The sequence below is a fragment of the Lepeophtheirus salmonis genome, chromosome 3 (assembly GCF_016086655.4).
Source record: "Lepeophtheirus salmonis chromosome 3, UVic_Lsal_1.4, whole genome shotgun sequence".
NCBI classification, from domain to species: Eukaryota; Metazoa; Arthropoda; class Copepoda; order Siphonostomatoida; family Caligidae; genus Lepeophtheirus; species Lepeophtheirus salmonis.
In genome coordinates, this window is record NC_052133.2 from 41,049,747 (window position 1) to 41,074,739 (window position 24,993).

At 31.6% G+C, this 24,993-nt stretch overlaps 1 protein-coding gene across 3 annotated transcripts in view; it reads left to right on the forward strand.

The window, feature by feature from the left end:
* The window catches only part of Egfr (epidermal growth factor receptor), a 52,927-nt gene that overhangs the window by 22,544 nt on the left and 5,390 nt on the right, over positions 1-24,993 (forward strand). For 2 of the 3 annotated variants that reach the window (XM_040709296.2, XM_040709297.2), the window contains exons 1-3: positions 20,775-21,220; positions 21,903-22,238; positions 24,565-24,890. In XM_040709296.2, coding sequence (XP_040565230.1) covers positions 21,058-21,220; positions 21,903-22,238; positions 24,565-24,890 — 825 coding nt within the window. In that variant the 5' untranslated portion in view covers positions 20,775-21,057. Of the gene's footprint in view, positions 1-20,774; positions 21,221-21,902; positions 22,239-24,564; positions 24,891-24,993 lie in introns of those variants that run through there. The other variant, XM_040709298.2, reaches the window with a different exon arrangement.

Here is a 24,993-nt window from a genome sequence, read left to right on the forward strand (position 1 = left end):
ACAATGGAAAACAGACTGCATTAATACAATAATATCACTCCTTCAATGTATATTACTTCTACCACTCAAAATCAGTTCTTAATCAACATCTCGAAGAAAAGTTGTCAAAAATGGTTTTATTATACAATTGTAAAGGAAATTTTGTGACTGTAACTTTTTTGATGCTTGAAATAAAGGGTATTTTGCAAATATGTAGTATTATTCGGTATTTCAGTGAATACTATTTTCATGAACTGCTGTCAAAACCGGATTGAACATTTGTGTGTGGTCATAAAACGATGTTGCGAAGTTATAATTGTAAGCCCTTCTTGGATACTTAGTAGAATTGGGGATTCACATTGGAGTCCTTTTTAATTTCCTTGTCCCCAACCACCTTGTCACAGCTACTTGTAGCTGATCTAATGAAATGCCATGACAGCTAAGCTGCTCTCCACCAAAATGTTCTCCAATTGGTCAGGGTTATCACATTGACTATTGGTTTCTTTTTTTCTTTTTTTAATATCCTCAAAATTATCCAGATTAGCAAGCTTATTAGAAATACAAAGTCATACTATTACGGGTGTACGACTGATGTTTGACTTCCACCACGCGTTTTAATAGTGACGTCATAGAATATGATTGGTTGCATGTTTTGTCCAAATCTGTCTGTATTACCCAGTAGTCGGTACGATACATCAAATTGAAAGTTCTAGTATGCCCGATTACATTATGGTATATCCTTATATTTCTATAAGCCTTGCCGATCAGCATAACTGCAATAGAATTAATGCTCCTCAAGAAAACACGAGCGTTCTAGAGGCTTTCAATACCTTATTTTGGGAGTGCGCTCTCATTTGTTTTTAGAATTTTCCTAACAATTCTAAGTTGCAATTTATTTTCCCTCATCTAAAATCGTGAGTCTGCGCCTGTTCTTGCACATTTTTTAATCAACGAGCTTTGCTCATATATGCTTTGTTATATACTAATGTTGGTACCGGAACCTGTATACAAATATTAGTATCGTAACAAAACTAGCTACAACTGACCTCGGTCTTCCCTACATTTGTAATAGTATCTTAAATACATATATATCTGTATTAATATACATATCTTGTATATTAACAGTTTATTAATAAAAATCTATGGATGTGTATTATTTTTGCAAATAATAATAAGATATAATTATTATTGATCAACTCATCTACTACAAAGTACTTCTTCTTCAGCTAGGTACATAGAGTGCATCTTTGCGGAAGATAATATATTTTGTTTCATCAAAGTAAATGCTAAATAATAATATGATGTAGGTACTTTGAAGAACTGTGGGTTGGTATGCTGTTGTGGCCTTGGTTGCTAAGTGTTTAATGGACTGTAATACCATTAAACTAAACCATCGTAAGACTATTATGTCTTATGATATTCATTAAATTCCTCTCGTTTCAAGATCGGTCCCTGGTCTGAAGACCATTATCAGGGACGTCCGCAGGATTATATTGATGGGGCTTGGGATTTAGAACTTTTTAAAAAGAAAAGCAAAAAATTTGAAGCATTCAATGTTTCTGAAAAAAATTAAATTAATTGAAAAAAAGTTTTCAAATATAATTTTTTTTTCGAAAAAAATTATAAGCTCTACAGCTATTTCCAAAAAAAAAAAAATTTCAAAAATTCATAGCTATTCTCAAAGAATTCAATTCTTCGTGAAAAATTTCAAATATTAAATTTCAATAATAAAATATTTCGAAGACAAATCAAAAAATTCATAGGTATTCACACAAAATTAAATTTTATGGAATTTTTTTTTTTTTTTTGAAAAATGAAAGTAAGTATATTATATTGTATTTTTTTGTCCGCTGTCGATATTCCTGTATTTTCCCCCTCCTAAGGGTTCTGAACGTTGATTGGGCGAATTCCTATTAGTCTTTGTTAAACTGTGAACAACTCCAAATAGTTATAATTAAATATATAATTACATAGTAGAGAATTGGGTAACTATTAACTGATAGAGCCTTTTGTTCCCCTGTTTCTTTTGAGAGGAAAAGATGCAAAGTACATTATAGGTAACGACGTGTCCAAAGTCCAGACGTGACCGTTTAGTAGCCTATCTTTAGAGACTCAATAATATATTCTCCACAAAGTTAACCTTTCATGCCTTCCAAATCAAAGTTTTATTCCTCTCTTATTTTGGGGTTATTTTCTGCTAACGTCTCTAACCACCTCACCATCAAAACAAATTATGCTTAATTATAAGTCTTGGGGTAGAGATTTAATGGTGTTTAATTTTACAGGACGAAGAGAATGTGTTTCTTTCTTTCAGCGTATAAACTTCTTGCTTGCAAAAAAGAAATGGTCCTTTGTTTCTGTAACTTTGAGCTGTAGATACATTTTACATTCAACATAATCGGGTTACTCCGTCAGTCCTTTGTTCTTTTTCTCCTTTGAGCAATAATAATCAAATCGTTTTTGATCCGATGAGATTGTGTCTCTCTACTCATGTTGACATACATCCCTATAAATCAGTTTTCTTCTTAAATTAATACATATATAACGAATTGTATGTAAAAAAATATGAAATTTTATATTTGGCAATCTGAACAATGTTTTGTTTTTCTCCACAATGCTGTAATTAATAGTCTTACATTCTAGAAGAGTGGGTCATCTTGATATAAAGTGTTCGTATAGTCATGAATGACGGAGAGAACCGATTTGTTACGGAATTATAAGTGTAATTCCTTATTAAACTCGGAGTAGATTTGAGGATCGACATCAGAGTAATTTCTACCTATGTGTTCCAAGAGCGGAGTAGCAAGGGGCTAGGAGGCCATCGTTACTCCCCTATTTAAGAAATTACAATTATCGTATAGCTGGGGTGGCCATTAGTATTCCCAAAAAGGGACACATTGTGAGCCCAATTAGTATAAATATTGTGAAATTAGTCAAATTTAAGGTTAAATAATGATTCTAGTATATTATCTTACAGTTTTTTAGTAAGAAACAATGTGATTTTGATCTCTCTTTGTTTTTAAACTGGCGTATACTTTATATGTATTTTTGTATTACAGATAATCCCTTTTGTATATTAAATTAGGTGTACCAATCTTTCTCTTTTACTCAAACAAACGAACATTTCATTAATTTATATAAAAGTTCTTGGGATCCTCTGGACATGATGCAAATTGGGAGCATGTCCGGCAAATGACTAAGCAATCTGGAAGTTTATATGTCAAGTATCCCATTGTTTGGACTAATTCCTCCAATCAATACGCAGGGTACTTGTAAAAGACGAAGTTTTAGGCTCATTGGTATGATTATTATTGATGTAGTAGCTGTTGGTGGGGGGTATCATGTGAGAGTGTGACATTTTCAACACTCAAGGGTTAAGTATAGCGATTACTAAAGGAAAAAAGGTTGTTTGGCGTGATCTTTCTTCTTTTTTATTCATTATTTAATAGGCCCGGGGGGGGGTTGCTTATCTTTGGTATAGATTGATTTAAAAATGCATATTAAAGTTTAAATATATGCTAATTAAAATACAATTATATTATTTTGTCTGGTTCTCATTTTTATATCAGTAATTATCACAGGCGGCTGATATTAACAATGGTAAAAATTCAGTTATAACATATATTTCGCTCCTGGCTTCTCCTCGCACTCCAACACAAACCCCATCTCTAATAATTAGTCAGTTAGCATATAGCAGCAAAATTATTACATTCTCTCTGTACTTTCAAAAACTGTGAGCAGATCCTGTCTTTGTTAAATAGTAGTGATGGGATGATTAATCGGATTCGGGAAAATAATGTTTAATTTGCGATTCTGATTCTTATTTATTAGTGGTATTTTTACCATTTATTTATTTTCCCAGTTTAAAAAATAAGGAATTAAGGAAGTTTAGCTTTTTAATGAAAAATTTAATTTTTCAAATTGTTTTCTCAAAAAATTCAATTTACTGTGAATTTTTGAAATTTTTCTCAAAAAAAAAAAATTTTTTTTTTTCTGAGCGCAGCTGTGGATTTTTGAAACTTTTCTCAAAAAATTAATTTTTGGAGAAAAGCTGTAGGTTTTTGGAATTTTTTCAAAAAAAAAAAAAAAAAATTTCGAGAGAATAGTCGTATTTTTGGAAAAAAAAATCAAAAAATTTACTTTTTTGTTAATAGTTGGGAATTTTTGAAAAAAAAATTAAACATGTAATTAATTAATTTTTTTTTTTTTTTTTTCCAAAAACCAAGCTCATCCCTAAAATATAATCCCGTGGGCATGCCTGATAGCAAAATTGTATTTTTTAACTAATATTTAAACTATTAAAGAATCGGCATCGGGATTTTTTTTTTAAATTGTCTCATCACTAATAAATAGGAAGGGGTAGAAGTTTTAATTTTTCCTTATATAGCTGCTTGCAGCTAATTTAATAAAATATTATGACAGCTAAACTGCTCTTCTCCTAAATGTTCTTCAATTTGTCAGAATTACAATTCCATTTTTCTGTTTTATTTCTCACATACTGACAGGTCATTTTTTTTACAACTCAATAATAATAATCGAATCATAATGTTGGCTCCCAGCAGCTTGTTGCTCTCTAGCTATTCATATCATCATCATGATGAGATACAAATCAGTTTTTGTCATAAATATATACATATATATTAATCTTTTTATCATTGTTTTATAAATAAATAAATACTATATCTATGTGATTGTAACCTGGGAGTAAAGAAGAGATTGATTGGCCCTGGTCGCTGGAAGAGTGCATTCATCCTTCGAAATAATGATGATAAAAATGATCAATTTTACGATGAAGATTAAATCAAACTTAATATACTACGTACTACTCATATGTACTTAGTTGGTCCATTAAACGATAAACAAAACAAGAGCTTCTTATAAGTGATTATGGTGATAAGGAGCTTATCAGAAGAAAGTACATATTATTTAATGGTCAGTCTCCCATCAACACACACGAAATTAGAGCTTGTACACACTAGATGTACTTTATAGTTAGGGTTAGTTATTAATATATGGAATCAAACATATTCTATCCTTATTGAGCTAAATTAATTGTTTGGATACTTTTATTGTACCACGAAACCTTTCTCCCGGAAAAAACTATGGGAAAGGCGCTAAATCCATTGGTAGATGTTTGCCTAATTAAATATTAAAATTGTATTGGTACTTAAAATGGGCCTTAAATTATATGCAATCCTGTCCTGTCCCAGTTATTGTTCCTTGAAAAACGTCCCAAATGATATTACGTCCACTAAATAGCACCCTTTTGAATTATAGTATAGTAAAATACCTCATGTTGTTATTTTTTATTGTATCTCAGAACCTTTCCTGAAAACAGAAACAGAGAAGAAGGCCTAAAATAAGTTGGTGGTCAGCCAATTTTTCCCAACTGCTCAATATTTATGGAAATTTTTTAACAGTTGAACAAAAGCGAATTTGAATTCGACCAATCAACGTTTATAACATGGACCATGGGGCAGGAGGTAGAAACAACATCGACAGCTGACAACAAAATACACTATATACTTTTGTCTTAATGAAGTAACGCCGTGACCTCAGTTTACCAATTGAATTCTAAGTTTAGTTAAACTTTAAGTTTATTAACTTATATGATTTGCCACTATTCCAAATTATGACCTAATTGAACTATTTATTATTCATATAAAAATGGGTGAAGATGCATTAATTATGACGTCACTGGTTGATATCTAAAAAATTTTTTAAATTAAGAAATTTTATGTGTGAAATATGTTTTTTGAAACTTTTTTCATAAAAAAAAATTTAATTTCTTCTTTTTTTTTTTTTGTCCAAAAAATTTTATTTTTTTCAAGAAAAAAATTATTTTATTTAATTTTTTTTCGAAAAAAAATTATTTTTGAATTTTCTTTGAAAAAAAAATTGAAAATCCGCGCACCCCCTAAAAAAAAAATATATATATATATATAATCCTGCGGACGTCCCTATTGAGGTCTGACTACCACTACCTAGAAACAGATAGTATGACGTATTGAATAATTATAATCGTCAACATAATCCATTGATTATATTATAATATGTACCAATTCGGCCTTAAATACTACCTAATGATTGCATACTTAGTATTTCCGTAATCGTTTATAGAATTAAATATTTTCCTCTTCCAAAGTATATCTAGGTATTATTTAAGGATGGGATATTACAATATACATATATATACACATAGTATTTTAATTATATTTAAACAGAATTGTCTTCTTTGAAATGACTTTTTAGTCTTAGAGATTTGTACATTAGGGTGTTTTAAATACATATATAGAGGACTGAAATGGTAAAGAGTACGGAAGTGTATTTCTAATTGAAACCCATTCATAGAATAGTGCTTAATATTTCATGTAATATTATATTCACCCGCTCCATTGGCCCAGAAAACAAATTTAAGCTTGAATGGAACATATTTAGGGGCCCCAATAAATTATTTACCTAGCATTCATACATTATACGTGGGCGGTCTCAGAAGTACCCAGTCTGACTAAGAGTTGTTTAAAAAATTAGAGAGTATACAATCTATAAAGTATATGGTTCAAGTTTGAAGGCGAAATGTTATTTAGTATTTGTTTGGTAGCCATGATTATTGAACGTTGTCAGTGAATTTGGGGAAATTAATCATCTTTATGTAATACAATACTTTTCTTTGAAATGTATCAGCCCCACCAATATAAAAGCTGAACTTGATTCAGGACTTGTATGAGTCTGTTCCTTCGGTTACAAAAGTAAAATTTTGGTTGGCTGAGTTTAAATGTGTTATTGCGAGCTACTAGAACGAGTTGCTAAGACGAGTATTGCAGTAGTAGACCAAATCAGGCAACGATTCCAGAAATTATATAGAAAATCGCCAAAAGTAGCACTGATGAATCGTTGATTGAAAGTGTGTGATCAAGCAGAGATTGTAGACATTTCAAAAAGTGTGGTACATCGCAATATTTTATACTTTATATGTTGTCTCTGTTTTCCATTGAGCTCTTATAATCTATATCAAGGTTAATCGACATACAAGGTTAGACCATCATGTAATCGGGCTTGCTAGAATTTTCAATTTGATGTATCGTAACGACTGCTGGGTAAGAAAGACAGATTTTGACAAAAACACGCAACCACTCATGCCCTACGATGTCAATATTAAAAAGTGTGGTAAAAGTCAAACATCAGTCGTACACGCGTTATGGTATAACCTTGTATTTCTATTAACCTTGATCTTTATTAATAAGGCAAAGTTTGTCCGTGAAGTACTCACTTTTTAGTTGTGCGATTATTCACTTAGAACTGTGTAACTACATGAGCTAAGAAATGACAATGTAATTATGAACGTTTGTAGCTAAAGCTCAGCGCGTCATATATATATATAAAGGAGTACATATATATATTATTAAAGCAAGATGTGTCTGTTCGTTAACACCTAATAATTCCGATACAAAATAAAGTGGTAATATTAAAAAAGCCTGACCCTTATTCTTGGAGGGGAGTAGATTTTGTGGAAGAGTGATATTTTGGTGAGAAAACTCGGGAATGTATGAGGAACAAACATTTGTTATGGTCCGACTTTTCGAAACACCCTAATGTATATACATTCTTAAGCTCTGAGTAATTTCTAATTATTCTGAAAAGAACAAACGTCATTCGTGTCGCGTCTCCTGGCTTTTAAAGCTTATAAATAATAATAAATGTATATGTATGGGGGTCTTTTCTTTCTTGTTGGTACTATCGTCATCATTTTCAATTTGTGTTGTTCTTCTTTTCGTTGTCTTTTAAGGGGCTGATAAGAAGAAAATTGCTCACATTATTATTATCCATGATTTTTTAACGGAATCCCTTTTGAATTTTAAGATAATGATGATTTTGTCAGACGATATCTTCTTTTTCTTCTTTCTTAAAAGAATAACCGAAGAGGATTGATGACCGCCAATAACATACCCATTAGACTGTCCTGCTTTTGGGGTGATATCTTTTTTTCTCTGCACATATATATTTTCAGCTATGGAGAATAAAAAAATTACTTTGGCCCTGTTTGGAGCCTCTCAAGCCCTTTTTGGCATAGTTCATTCAATTTTAATGCAGAAAAAGTGGGATTTTTGAGTTTCGAAATTAGACATTCATAGTGATAGGATTTTTGTAATAGCACGAGAAGAAGGCGGGAGAAACACATATGGTATTACTGAATTAAGACCCTTGTTAATATCAGCTACCTGTTATATGATTTTTGGGGAGAAAAGGAACTATAAAGAGAAGAACCTTCTACAATTTAAAGTAGCATTAGTGAAATTAGTGAAAATATTAATAATTAATACCGTGATGAGCTATTAGTGAAAAAAAAAAAGAACACACATATCAACCGTTTTTCTTTTTACCTAAACTTAGTTTTTTCTTTACAAAGATCCTTTGTTTAGCCTTTTTACCATCACAAATATGATTATATTATGAGTCAAAAATTGTACTGATCATATTTTTTAGTATTTGGTTTACCTGAAGCTATAAACCAAGTGGCGAAACACCGACCATTTAATCAATATTCGTACTAACTAGTGCATTGTCGCGGTACTATTTTTGACCACTAGGAGCGTTGAATATACTTATACAGCCTCCACGAATTAACCCTTTTCACTGAATTAGATAGGTGTAGGAAAGAACATGTTATTGTTACTTACATAAAGTGATAGTATCTGTGGTATCATAGGCAACGACATCTTATGTGGGGAAAAGTATATTAGTAGTACCAGGAATCTACTCAGACTAATAGTTGCGTTTCGCCACTTTTGTTTAAAGCTTAGTATATCAGATAGACATGTTGCACACAGCTTGTCTGTAATAATCTAAAGAAAAGTTATATATGTAGGGATAGTGTCCTTCGGACGGTCAGTACTAGAACAGATTAAAAAAAAGAAGTAATTAAGTTGAGTGACGTCATCAAGGACTTTATAAAGAGGGGGGAAAATATATACTCGAAAACGGGACAGTCTAATAATACCCATCGTATCTTTAAATAATATCAATATTATTATTGCTTTTCTAGTAGTTTTGATCCCTATTAACGCATGCTAGTCATGTTACCATCCCCTCTATTCCATTTGTCTGTTGAGTTGTGTAGAAGGCTACTAATTCAACTTATCTGTTATTTTTTTATTATTGGAAGAAGACTCCTTCTTGTTGTCGATGGGTCCAGGTGAGCTGAGGAATCTTTCGTACGTCTATTAATGATAGATAATATACTAATAAACTAGAAATCAATTAGTCGCATATGAAATATTTATGAAAGGGTATTTCAATTTACAATTTATTTATTATTATAAAATGAAGAAACTAATTGCTCCATATTTGATCCCTCCTCCAATAATAACAGAGCGTTATCATGTGACGTCAGCATTTTTGATTTTGACCATCTTGAAAGGGGTTTAAACAACCATGTTTTATAAGAATATTTTTTAATTAATTTTATGGTGAACCATTGCTGTGTACTTGAGTGTCAAAATAGATGCAACAAATAAAAAGGCTGTATCAAAATATATCTCGCTAATCCCTAATTTCAACATATATCAGATCAGAGCCGTAACTACGAGGGGAGGAACCATTAGGGATCTCATTAAAAACTAAAACTTCATAATTTTGTTTAAATTATTGGGCTTAACAATGTTCTATTTTTATATGTATCCTCCAGACCTGTGTCCACTGAGGGGTTAACAGTATCAAAAATGCTAAATAAATTGTCTTTTCTATATATCAAATTTTGGGGTGATTTTTTTTTTTAATGAGGTCATTAAAAAAAAGACCAAAAGACTTAGTCACGGCCTTAGCCTTTCCGATAATTTTGAGTACTCATCCTTGGATATAGTTCTGATTAAGGGACTGTATTTGGTCTTAATATGTTATTACCAGATAAAATATTCTTATTTACATAGTTTAGGCAATAAATTAACGATTATATTGGCAAAGATTTCATGTTCCTAATCGATCCAAAATAAAATTAATGATTTCATAGGAATTTTTAGTACTTATTACTTAGATTTAATTGAAGATCTCTGTTTATCATTCTTTGGCATCAAGTAGTATTTATACAATTTTTTAATTGCGTTTGTATTCTTAAAGTCATTTGATGAAGTTTCATCAAGATTTTGGGGAATTTGTGGATTTTATTTTCAGAAAATATCGATTGTGGGGCCCCTCGATGGTGACGTGACGCCTTCAATTATGTTGCAATTTGTTACGTTAGTGAAGAAACACTTTATTGAAATAACAACTAACAACATATTTTTACACATATTGGGAGGGTCTGGCATTGCAGGGAGCCACGCTGTTTTTGAAAGTAGAGGGGCCATTTTTTTTTCTATATATATATATATATGATTTTTTTCTGTTGTTATGTGTTGGCTCACCAACCGTACTCATTTACCCAGACATATCCTCAATTTTTATCCTGTCCAGAGCTTCCGTGGGATTTTTTTATAAATTAATGAAATGTATGGTTCTTTATGGTTTAAGTAGATTTTCAGGATGTTAGAAGCAAACGGTTGGTCTCCCTAATTTAAAAACAATGTAGATATTCTGTAAAAATATAAAATAAAAGTCTATTTAAAAATTAAGAAAGTTCCAAATTTAACCAAAAATAAAACTAATTTTAAAATACTTACCATTCCCCCCTCAAATCTACACTAATTGGGTCACATGTTCTGTTTGGAGCCAAAAATATGACCACCCTAGCTATATAATCATAGTAAACTCTCTAATGTGGGTTGGCCATACCCCCCTTATTGCATGGCCCTTGTATTATTATTTATCAAACTAGACAATAAGAAATATATTTTTTTGATATACTCCAAGTTTCAAGTCCATTTATTTGTTGGTCTAATTTTGACATCCAAACACACGGTAGTATTAGTTTACTATTTTCCGAAATACTAATTATATTAATTATAAAACTTGGTTGTAAAGAAACATTTTTCAACATTGACGACATCAACAATGCTGACGTCACATCAAAACGCTCTAAGTATAATTCCTTCAACAAATATTAGAATCCTACAGTTATAGAAACCCAATCCATAGTAGAACCAAAACCAACACTTTTTTTTTTTTTTTTTTTTTTTTTGAGTGCGTAATTTGATCTTTTTCGACAAGTACACAATATAACATATTATTTGGTTAACGGCTCTCGTCTTCAGCTAGCTTGTCCCCCTTTCAATTGTCTCATTTTTTTTTCTTCTTTTCTCCCTCTCTCCTTATTGTACGTGTACGTAAGTGACCTCAAGCATGACGTCATTGTTCTATTCTTAATAATACCATTATTTTATTATTATTGTTGGACTATTAAAAGTGTGCAATAAGAAGCGAAGAGAGGATAATATACAGTATACTGACATACCATCGTCCAACATACATATGAGGCGCATCCTTAGGGGCTTTTAGCTCTCTTTTTGTCTAAATTACAGAATTGTTATCTCGCACACTTTTAACGAATAATATATTTATATATTTCAACATCATGCATTAAACACAACGTACCATTAGTTATTACTACTACTAAGTACGAACAAAATCTTGTTTTCTTAACTTCTCAACAGATGGCTTTTCTCTTCCCTATTTTTTTACCTATTTTATTTTATGGTATATTTTTTATGCGAAAGCTGAAGAGGTTTTAAAAAAATAAATAACAAGATGATGATATCATACTTATATGTTATGTGGCTCGTCATTATAAAAGCAAGCTAGAATATTTGTTTCTCAAAATTGAGTCTTAATTATATTTTGTGGGGTTAGAGACAGGTTGTCGTAACTTGACTGTATTCTTTTCAGAATTATTCATGGAAAATCCATTCTGTCACTATGAATAGTTGTGTTTTTCAATTTTTACATTAAAATAGATCTGGGAAAATCATTTCAAGAGTCTGAATGTCTTAGTTTTAAGTATAAATATTAGAGATCTAGGATAGGTAATAAAAAGTATATTTGTAACATATGGATTACGGCATTTTGGCCTTCAATCCTCAATTTATATTATCCTAGAAATAATGATTTTCAATTTCTATTTACAAGCAATATTCTATTTAATCGTCAACTACAGAATTATAAATTGAATATATTATTTAAAAGTGACCATATTGGGCCCAATTTTTTTTTTTTTTTTTTTTTTTTGTAATCGTCCTGTCACTAGTAGTTAGTATTAACTACGTAATTTCAGCTGTTATAGTTTCCATAAAATACCGATAAGGACCGGTCCAAGGACTAACAAATTTTATAAGGATCGGACTAATAGAACTGCGGTCTTTTTAATTTTTTAGACCCATTCAACACTACTCACCACATATTATTTAGTTACAAATAGTATGAATACTCAGTCAGGAACCGAACATTATTTCAGACGAAAGTTGGACCAAATTAGCTCAATTATAACGGTCTAGAATTCGAGACTGAAACTCAACACTTTTATATACCTATAGGATCTAAAGAAATATATTGAACATTTCTCCTTTTCTTGATTTCTGTTCAAGATTGCGAACTCATCACATATTATGTAGTAACAAAGGTACTTTGATTCTTGCAAAAGCTGCATCATTGTCCGACCTAAGTTTAATATACAGAAAAATATATTATATTAAAATATTCCTGGAATGTTTTTGTTGTTTTTTTTGTAATTTTTGGCAATGAATCCAACTGTTGTATATTAATTATAATATCTACTAATAGTCCACTATTATAATAATATATACCAAATAAGAGTTTTTTTAGCAAATTAAAATAAAGAAAGAAACAACGACGAATATTATAATTAATTGTCGCGACCAGTACCTATAAAAAAAATAGTTATTTGAATGTTATTCTAAAATAAGTAGAAGAAGAAGCGTCTTGAATTGTTTCCTTAAATGTCCACAGGGGGGAGTTTATTCTTTTTTCTTCGTTATGTTTTTTTTCTCGTCTCCAACTGAGCCTTTAATCGCTCCTCTTGTGTTCCACCATCTTTCTTCATAGAAGTACCTACTAAAAAGAAATTTTATATATTATATTTTAAAGACATTTTTTTCTCCCCCCTTCTCCCTCCTTATCGTCTATCGAGGACCATGGTTAGAATAATTTGTTCACTCCTGCTAACAAGAGTTGTGTTGAGTTGATCTTAGAAAGAGATCCTCCCTCTCATAGTTAGTTAGTTAGAAAATGTAATCTATTTCAATCTGTCAATGGTTAACTACATTTACCTAGTACCATTATAAGTACTTTAACATATTGGCGGGTGCGTCAGGATAGAAACAATTTTGAGCAAGAATAAGTTACATAAATTAAAAATCTCCAATTTGTTCTTATTACTGAATAGTCCGAGACTGAAAGTGATTTTCCCTCGACCAAAAATGTAAACTGTGCACAGACATTTCTTTTCTATAAAAAAATGTATTATTTTTATCAAATTTATTTTCGAAAAAATAACGTTATCTTTTTTGTAGAACCGATTAATTATCGATTCTTATCATATAGATCGAATTTTACTACAAAACAGGTCCAGACCGAACTTGGGCCGAACTAATTCGGTCTTATCAAAAATGTTACGATCTCAGACCGGTCTAGGATTTCTGGACCGAAACTTCTCAATACTAATTATTATACTTTATAAATACGTGTAAACGCCCGAATATTCCAGTCAATTATAGGCTTTATATAATTATTCTAATATATATATATATGTGGTTTACAAACCCAACGATATTAGCTGCATATAGTCTAGAACAGGTTTTCCTAACCGGAGCTTCGTGGTGCATTGTCTAAGGTCATCAAAAAATCTATTTACAAAAAAAAAACTAGTTGAGAAAAGCGCATGTTATCTTTTGTATGAAGAATCTTTGGCTTATTTAAAACATTTATACTGCAAGATGTCGCTTTTTATTATACCGTAGCTGACGTTACTTTATCATTATCCCTCATGACGTATGCAATATTTTCCTTCCTTCGCACAATAATTTGATTTAATCAGTCCTTTTTTATTTGGTTGTGCAATCCAATATCAAGACCAGTTTTAATAACCCTTGGGACCGGTCCTGCAGACTGTCATTACTAGAACAGATTAAAAAAAGCGAAATAAATTTGAGTAACGTCATCAAGGACCGAACTTTTTATACAAGGACTGATATGCAGGACGGAACTAGACAGTACCAAGACTAAACTGGACAGGACTTCAGTTTTCTTCATATACACAACATCAATGGAGTTTATAGCTTTCATTATAAGGGGGGAGGTAGCCTCAAGAATTATACTTATATAAATAGATATATTTTTATAAATCTATTAAATAAATGTTGGGGTCGAGTTCAGAAGTTTTTTTGAAGACCTTGAGCCTTCCCCCTCCAAGAGGAAAAAAAAGGTCCAGCAACGCACCTTACTAAATCACCCTATCTGACAAAAAAAAGTATTTCATAGACCACTACTTTGAATAAACATTGATAGTTTAGCAACTTTGTTTATGACTTTAAATCTAGAGCAGGGGTCTTCACCTGGTGTAAATTTTTCTTTTTTAAAGGGGTTCATATTAGTTTTAAAAAATTAAATATATTCATATAACCATTTCAAGGAATAAACTATTTAAAAAACGGGGTAAATCTGGATAATTAAGTTTTTAAAGAGATAAATTGATTAAAAATGTAAAGAACAGTGGCTTAGAACAAACTTGGATAAACTACGGCCAAAAGACCACAAATGATCCGCTAAATAGGTTTAAGATCATTTAAAAAGTTACTACATCAGACGATGGTAGTTAGTTCATTTTTATCCCAAACTGTGGGGTTACTATTATTCATTAAATGATAGGGAATTGTTCTCAACTCATTCATGTTCAACCAATCAACATTCAGAACACTAGTAAGGGATAAGAAAAGTAAAAAATCGACAGTGTATTTTTAACAAAAAATACATCTAAGTTGTTGATGTTTTGGGGATAGTATTGTGAGAAATTAATTGGATATGGGAGTTGTTTACCGGGTTGTTTGTTCACTTTGACTAGGCTCTGTATGTTTTGTTAGTTAACTTATGTCCTATTGTTTCTTTTTTCTCCTTCATATTCCTATTTTAGAGCTGTTTTTTTGTTTTTTTCAATTCATATTAAATATGTGACGTGTCGACATAAAATCAGGCTGGATATTTTTTCGTCAAAATCGATCAGTAAGCTAAACTAATTAAACAATTATTTTAATAACACATTTTTTATTCTTTGTTAGTAACTGCGTGATTACGTGTGACCAAAATTTCATTTACAATGTTAAACATAGATTGGCTTTGATTTAAAAAAAAAACGTAACTAGTAAGGCCTAAAATTCTAAATGAGAAACATTATGATAAAGCTTAAAGCCTTCATTACAATCATCCAATACTGATAAATAATATTTTCTTGACATAAAGGCACAAAAAACCATTTAAAAATCATATAATCCCTTCTTATTAAGTAAAATAGCTAGAAAAACAAAAATTTCTTCGTTTATATCCCAAACTGACTTGATGTCACCACGTCACATATTTTTTTTAGTATAACGTGGAAAAAAATGTATGTTTTTCATAAAATTGCCTTTAAAATGGATATTTTCTTAATGTTAAACTAAAAAGTTTGCCCACCCCTAGTCTAGACTCTAGAGCCTTTATAAGGATGAATAAAACTTTCTTTGCTTCCCCTATGACCTTTCAAATATATCAAATTCTTTCTCTTTAATTGTGACCAATAATTTTAGCGACCTTTTTGTACAACTTGCGTTCCTTCAGAAGAAATAACCTCATTATTGAACTAGATACAATCTTGGGGCCTAGAGTTGATATATTGATTAAAATGCTTCATCTAATAGCTTTAAAAATATACAAAGAATGTATAAAAAATTAGATTATAATTCAATCAAAGTAAAATATAATATAAATCCCTAGAAAATGACTAGATTGCTACAATTAATTTTGTTTTGGATCGATTAGAGAGGTAAAAAGTAGGATAAAACGAAAAAATATCTGATCCTTGCAAATGTAATAGTTAATTAATTGTCTTTACATACCTCATTAAGTTTTTTAATGAGGTAATAACATATTTTTAATACATAATATTAGTGTCTGATATGCAATACATCGAGAGGCGTTAGAGATAAATGTAGATCAGGGATTCTCCACAGGCGGCCCACAGGGCAAGTCCGGCCTGCGAGTACACTTCATACGGCCCACAAAAATGATTGAATAACAATAATAAATATATAATAATTTATCGAAGGCCTGATTAGATAATTTGATTCAATATTTGAAAACTTCCATAATCGTGATGATGTACTTCAACTGGTTAAGTACACATTTTCATCCATGCCTAATGGTGAATGCAATGGGAAGGTTCATCATGTTTTTCTCTTGGATTATTGTAGGGAAAAATAAATAACGTACTAAACTCACTCATGACATTTAGATAAGATAATGAGGATTACTACTACCTGTCTGGATGAAAACTTTAAAAAAGATAGCTCAGAATTGACGAACAAACTGCGGTCATTAGAGTTAAAATATGTATATATAAAAATATTTAAACGTCCATGACTTTTATCATGTTTATATTGTTTACTGGTCAATTGAAATTAAAGCCAATTTTACATTAATGTGGCCTTTTAAATGATTTCTTCATATCATTTTAGCTAACATCCAAAAACTGCTGAGAACTCCTGATGTAGATTTTTGATGGACAGAGTAAGGTTTAAGTACTTTACTTTAATTTAAGTTATGTATCAGTCCCATTTGAACATACAAATAGTGTTTATTTATTCAGTCCTGTCCATTATTAGGACCCGTCTTATTTGTCCTTAGGACTGTCAGTCCTTTCGATTGTCAGTAATAAAACTGATAAATAAATAAAATAATAAAGTTTATCGATGTTATCAAGGACCGAATTTTATAAGTTTCAGGACAGATATGCAAGACTGAACTAGTACAGAACGAGACTGAAATGGATGGGATTGCAGTCTCGTCCTAAATACAGACCGACACAGCACTACATAAAAATACATGACAGTTAGTTTACACCATTTTCCTTAGTCTTGATAAATCAAAGGATTTTTATTCTTATAAAACTAGGTTTTATAGATCCCCCCCGTAAGATGGTTGACATCTGACGTCACATAAAAACGCTCCATAGGATTCAAAGATGAAATAGTACAAAATATACTGTCATACTTATTTATGATCAGAAAAATCATCCTTGCTCGCTTATATAATGACTGAATGTGATATAGGTTGGTAGGTTTTGTCGGTCAACCTGTTGGAAACATATGAAACTAGGAGCGTACTTTTAGTTATAAGTACTTTTATACATTATATATGTAGTAGTCTATAGATACAATATATTTTTACCCTCGGAGCAATTTTCTTTTTGTTTTGTTCTCGTTTAAAAATAATAATTAAGGGGGGAGGGGGAAGAGCAACAACAAGGTAAAAAAAAAGAAGAGAACCATGTTATTAGAGAAGAAGCAAAAAGTATTCGTCGTAGTAGAAGTACTATTACTCCGTCCCCCCCCCACCTTCACTTTGGTTTTTTTCATACTAATAACACAATAATAATAGTACATAATAATATGTAAGTACGGAGAGAAAGAGATACACAAAGAAGCAGTAACATCACATGGTGAGTCGTGGATACTTTCGATAGCCAGAACATCATTTTTAAAGTTGTAAAAAAAACACAAAAAATTAACTAGGTAAACAAAGGCTGAATTTTGAAATTTATACTCGGGGGACATTTTGTACTTATTTACATAGGAAGTATATGAAAATTACATTTTCATATAATGCATCTTGATGGCCAGAGACACCCACCCCTTGGTAGGTAGGACTCCGATTCGATCCTCAATTCTACAAGAGTCGTCCAACAGGGTCTTATACTTATAATAACTTCCCAACAACTCCTCTGCTTTACTCTCCATCATTTATGGTACCACACATTCGGGGTTACAGATGCCCTGATGTTTCATTAGATTAGCTGTGTGAGAGGAAGGATACAAATATGAATCCCACTTCATAATAAGCCAGGATATATGTAAGTAGGAATGGCTCCGAGGTCTATCTTCAATTCTATTCTGAGTCGTTCATTGTAAACTTACACTTATAATAAATTTCCAAGAATTCCTCAGTCTTTCATGATCACAGAAATATTTTATACTTTAGGAGCCGTGCAACATGGTAGGCATGGTCACCTGACTTTTTGAGGATTTACAATTGTCGTATAGCTTGGTTGATCATTTTTTAATGAATTGGCCGAATAAGTGTCGGTTTTAAGGGGGATAGGGTGAATATTTTGAAACATATAGCAACAAAAAATATTTTTTAGTTTAAATTGACACCTCCACTTTCAAAATGCTACGCGGAGCATGTTTTCTCTTCCAAATTCAAATAGCGTTTTTGTGAGTTTTGGATAAACAAAGCAAAAAGAGCCTCTTTGAGGAAAGGTAATGGGACCCCTGCAATAAGAAAGACATTGATTCCAATCAAAAGGAGACCTACAGCTTTAAAAAAGGCAGTACGTGACATTTCTAGGATGTATTAGTTGTCGACAAATAGGCAAACTTTGATTTTATAATTTAGAAGAATAACTCCCCCTGAAATCCTCAGCGTTTCCGTCTGTTTTTTATGAGGACACACACACGTAGTTACTCAATAATGGGATGCTATCTCCTGAAGAATGGAAGAATAAGTATAACAATAAATATAATTAGAAAATTTAAAAACCCTGTTATGGTTACCAAAAACAAAGAAACGACATCGCACGCTAAAAACTGCTTAGAATTTACAACTCCAATCTTCTCCCTCCCCCCTTCTTAAAATGGGTTTGGGAGACATTCTTCTATGTATATCTGTTCTGTTGTTGTTCCCCCTCTTAAAAGACTCTTGTTATTGTATTGTTACTATATTCATTAACCTCGATGGACTCAGTCACTTACTTACACATACGACAGCAGTCAGTGAGAAATGGTTCTTCGTTTCGTTTGGCTTGTTTTGTTTTTTAAATAGCTGCATTCTCTACGTACAAAAAGAAAGAGCAAAATAGCTGAACATCATTTTTGTATTTAACGGAACTTCTTATGTACATACATTCCTTAATTACTTATCTTCTTTTTTTAAAGCAGGAGCCGGAGAAGAAAAAATCCCCTAACATTTGGTTCGACCTTTAACTAGCTGCATATTTTATGCATATTTTTTGTGTTACAATTTCACTCACCAGATGATTATAAATAGACATATGCTTTAAGTCATAAAATATCATTTTATGTACATATATTATAATATATTTTCCCTTATTTCCAAATCTGTTGTTGGACAAAGCAAAATAAATGACGATTTTTTTTCGTTAAAAAAGAAAAAATGAAACTCATTTTAAATATATATTTTTTTCTTTCAAAGAGGGCGCTATTTTATTATTTCTTTTTCAAATAATAGTTGGAATGATAATTGCTATAAGTATATATATATATATATATAGGTATAATTTAACAAGAAATGACCATTTGAGTAGAATTGCGACTACTATTTTCTTAGGGAGTAGTTTTTATCTCTACCATCACTACACTACTAATCCACACCATGAGTTTGACAACCTTGATGTTTTTCTTTTTTCTTTCGAAAGAGAAAATCCTTATCTGCAAATTCGTTCAATGACGTCATTCTTTGTATTTGATCATCATTGATGTTAATTTAGCCTTAGCGTTGTATTATTAATATATATAAATTAATCCTGCTTTTAGCTAGTTGCTAAAAGGATCCTTTTTTCTTTTTCTTCTCTTTAATATGGCGCCTATCCTGTTTATTTTCATCTTCTTAATTAAAAATGGCGTCCAAATCTCTAATCGTATCTCCTGCTCTCTTCTCCCGTGTAATATAATCTAGAATAACATTATAATAATCATCTTGGCTCTATCTAGATAAATATCGACAACTTTGTAAAATGAATCGAGATTTTTTTGAAAATGTCAAACAATATAATTTTTATTGCCTCTTCTTTTATCCATAATATATTGTATAAATAGTATTTTATTTGCGTGTAACACCACTAACTAGAGAGAGGTCAGCGTACGAAGGCATTGCCATCATCAATGACGTAATAATTTGGAAAAAAGGCCATGTTATTTTTATCTAATAACTTGTTTTTTAAATGAGTGATATAAATATTATTTTTGTTGATGACGTTCATTCACTGCTATTCTCTGAGCTGTAATAAGGGATTCAAGTTTTTTGCAATAGCGGCAACATCCTAGTCCCTGATTTCATAAAAAAAACAGCGCTAACAATGAAATCCCTAGCTGCTTTACTACAAACCCCTTTTATTTTTTTGCTGTACATCGTGTAGTAGTAGTTACTTATTTTTTTATTGATGTTAAATCATTTAATTGGTCACTTGAGATGCACCTCAGTTAGGAACCGAATAATAAATAATAACGCGCTCCCTTTTTTTTTTCTTTTTGGTTCATGGTCAAATCGCGTCGGCCATCATGTTTCTTCTTCTTTCATGTGGTTACTAGCTAGCTAGCTAGGGATGAGACATTTTTTTTAAATTAAAAAAATGAAGTGTATGTTGATTTTTTTATTTTTATAAAAATATGATGTTTTTTTTTGGGGTGAGTATCCATGAGCACGGGGCTACCTATGAAATGAGGGCTTCCAGGTATTTTTAAGGCTGAATAGGAGTGAACCATGGCAGCATAGGTGTTTTTTTGGTAGGAGAGCGAGTAACCAGGTAGGAACGTGCCCTCGGATTCATGGTGGACGGTGGTAGAGGTGGTGCCGTTGGATGATGTATTGTGATGGCTGCTACCTAGGGAAAGGGGGGAGTGAGTGTGTGTGTTAGTTAGTTAGCCGTGGATCCCGCAGAGGAGAGGAAGAAACCCGTGTTCTTTCTTTTTTGGTTTTTCAAGTTAATTTTTTTGGCCTAAGTTATGTGTACATCATAGTAGTGTTTGGAAATTAAAATTAAAGTGATGTGATGTGCTTTGTTTGTAGAAAGTGTCGTTGTCTTCTCCTCATTTCACTCCTTCCCGAGTATTTTGTCTGGTGAAATGGTGCCCTTTTCTTCCAGGAATCATGAGCATCATTTTCATCCATCCTCCTCAATTTACGAAAATGAGAATCCTTCTCCTGCTGTTGTGTATAGTCCTCTGGAAGAATCCCTCTCCAGTTGAGGCTTCTTCTCTTGGAGGCATCAAGTCACATCATTTTAGATTCAACTCACAGCCCCATGGAAAAAGTAAGGACCCTTAGACTTTATTTTATACTCATGAACCCTCAAATAAAGCCTATTGCATACCCTTTCTTCGTCATCATGGACGAGGATAAGGAGAAAGAGGCTTCTCCGCACTTTACATAGAATCATAAAATATGCAATGACATGCTTCTTTCTGTAAAAGTCAGTTATGGTTTTGTTTCTTACTAAGTAATGGATCAGGTAGAATACAAAAGAACATTCCTTCCTCTTTCTGTTTTTATCTATTTTCTTGTAAGAAATACAATTTTTATGATCCTCTTAGAGTCCATGGTAGTTATGTGTCGTACATATATTTAATTATATGTAAAGTGTTTGAATATTGTTGTCTCTTTTAATAAGAATTTATCTTATGCACTTAAGGTCAATCCATAAAACTGGTTCATATTGAAGTTACAACCCTTGATATTTAATTTATCTAATATCAATACTTTTAAATGACCGTCTCCACAAGGATAACTACGTTCGTTTGTACTAACTAGGAAGATAGATAAATAATAATATATTATTATTATAAGATTCTAGTTAAAGGCATTCTTTCATGCAAAAAAAGGGGGGGGAGGGCATTATTTACCAAATTGTCTAACTATAAACTTTTTTAAATATTTTCCACATGAATCATAATTAAAAATTATACTTAACCATCTATTTTTTTCGTATCTTTCAGTTTGTATCGGCACTAAAGGACGAATGTCCGTGCCCAACAATCGCGAACATCACTATAGGAATCTACGAGATCGTTATACCAACTGCACCTACGTGGATGGAAATTTAGAACTCACTTGGTTACAGGATGAAAACCTGGATCTTAGCTTTCTTCAACATATTCGTGAAGTAACAGGCTATGTTCTCATATCCCATGTAGACGTGAGGAAAATCGTTCTTCCCTCACTACAAATCATTCGTGGACGAACTTTATTTAAATTAAGTGTGAGGGATGATAAATTCTCACTCATGGTGACTCTCTCCAAGATGCATTACTTGGAAATGCCTGCACTTCGAGGTAAGATTTTTTTTTTTTTTTTTTTTTTAAGTCTTCTCCTCTAAGTGTATTATTATTTATTTTTTTACTACCACAAGTCTTAGTCTCTACTTGTTCTATATTTTTGCATGAAAAATATCTAAGTTTGTGCATATTTATTTAAAGATCTTACGCATAAAAATGAGAAGATGAAATTCAATTTATTCTTTATATCAAAAATAAGAAATAATAACTATTTGTGTGAGGTCTTCTCTCAAAAAATAAACAGTCACACTTTAACAAAAACCTCACGAGGTTTGTAACAGATAACATGTTACTTAACAATTGTAAGCATTCTATATTAAAGTGGTTCCCAAGCTGATCTCCTCGGAGCCTGTGTGCTCCATGGTGCGTCGTCAAGGGCTCACCGAAAGATAACATCAATAATATATAAAACATTTGGTTGATCATATATAAAAATAACTATAGGCCTCTTCGGTGATGAAAATATTGAGAATCACTGCTCTACATCATAAATGTGAACCTTTATATTGTTTTAAATGAACAATTGAGTTAAAATGGTAACTGAGGTCCCTGTAGTGGTACTTGGAGGAACTTCATAAATGGGTTATGTCTCAGCTATTGCACGAAATCCAGTTTAATCATAATAGTATTATGAACTTGGAGGAGATCTTAATATTTTCTCAGGGTGTAGTACTCTCTGTACAAAGTTTGTGAACCACTGATATCCGCAACATGAACTGATGCTTTTCTATGGTCCATAAAGAGTTAAAATGCAAACTGAGGTCATTGTAGTCGTACGTGGAGGAACTTCATAAATAGTTTATATCTCCTTGACTATTGTACAATATTCAGTTATTATTCTTTGATAATAGTGATATGTACTCGGAGACTGATATTGATATTTTCTACACACTGTACATAATAAGTTGAAGAGACACTAATATCTACAACGTCTACTAAAACTGTTCTATTGTTCATTAAAGAATTAAGATGCGACCTATGGTACACTTACCAATAATGGTATATTAGCCCTCTCTAGGTAGTACGTGAATGAACTTATTAAATAGCTTAACCCTCCAATATTGTTCAATATTAGGTTATACCATCATAATGGGTATATGTACACGGAGATCGATTTGCTGGAGTACACTGTAAAAAGTTTACAAACCCCTGATCTCTTCAGTATAAACTATTAATTGTATATTCGTCATTATTTAAGAGTTAAGATTCAAACTGAGTAAGTGAGCTCCCTCTAGTGGTGCGTTGAGGAACGTATTAAATAGCTTATAGAAAGTTTATGAACCACTGATCTCTACAACGTGAACGGGATCTTAAATATTGTTTATTAAATATTGAAGAATCGAACTCTGGTTCTTCTAGTCGTACGTGATAAACAATGTAAAAAGTTTGAGACCCACTTAAAAATAACATGAACCGGAACTTTTATTTTGTTCATTGCAAGCAGTGTGCCACTGATAGTACTCTAGCGGTACGCGGAAGAGCGTATTAAATAGGTTAAGCCTCTTTCACTATTTTATATTCAGTTTGGTTATATAATAATGGAACATGAACTTTTAAAGAGTTGAAACGATGACTATGAAGGAGTTGCATCGCCGTGTCCTCTCCTAATTCTAACTCATCGTGTCTGATTCTCCTTTCCTCGGGGGCAAACTCTGTTTCGATAATAATTATTATAGATGTATATTATATAAACACTTTCTATATTTGGTATTTTATTTTTCATTAAGACACCCATTAACAGTCGATAATAATAATAATTTTATTATTATTTCTTTAAAGATGATGTAATTTCTTATATTACAAATATTATATTGTGTACGGTGTAGATAGATGTGTACAATGTACATCCACAAATGTTGATAACCTTGAGAAAAGTATCTTGAATGGAAAAAAATCACCTGATTTTTTATTATTATCATACTTCTTATTTAAAAGGATTTTATTTTTGTCGTATAGTAATGACCTATCGATGATATTTGACACTTTAAAATTCATATGTGTCCATCATTACGTATCTGTAGTTATGTAGCTTCTAGTCTGTACATACATAAGTACAGGTAAGGAAAAAAATGGTTTCTCTCTTTTTCTTTTTTCTCCAAGTCTAAATATATAAGTATTATTATATACTTACGTACCTATTATTATAAAGCAATCGGATTCTGACGTCAGACTTAAAATATGTGGTTAATTTTATTTTTCTTTCTTTGTACATAAATATATGTACGTATATAGGAGCACTCGAAATAAAGATTGATAATAAATACTTTTTTGTATATTACTATGATGTTCCTTTTTTGCTAATTTGTGTATACTTATTTTTCAGATATTTTAGAAGGAAGTGTAGGGATTTTAAACAATTATAATCTATGTCATATCAAGACGATTGAATGGGAAGAAATCATTACGGGTCCTAGAGGAAAATATGTGTATGTTTATAACTTCAATGAACCTGAAAGAGATTGCACTCCTTGTCATGAATCTTGCCAAAGCGGGTGTTGGGGTGAAGGCCCTTCAAATTGTCAAAAATTTTCTAAAATTAATTGCAGTCCTCAGTGTCATAAAGGACGATGCTTTGGAGAACTTCCTCGAGAGTGCTGTCATCTCTTTTGTGCAGGAGGATGTACTGGGCCTAAACAATCTGATTGTCTTGTAAGTTCTTTCTCTTCTAAAGATTATCAGCTCTCTACTTACTTTAATTCCTCTTTTTAACATTAAAGAAAAATAAATGCCTTAAGCAATATTGAGAGAATAT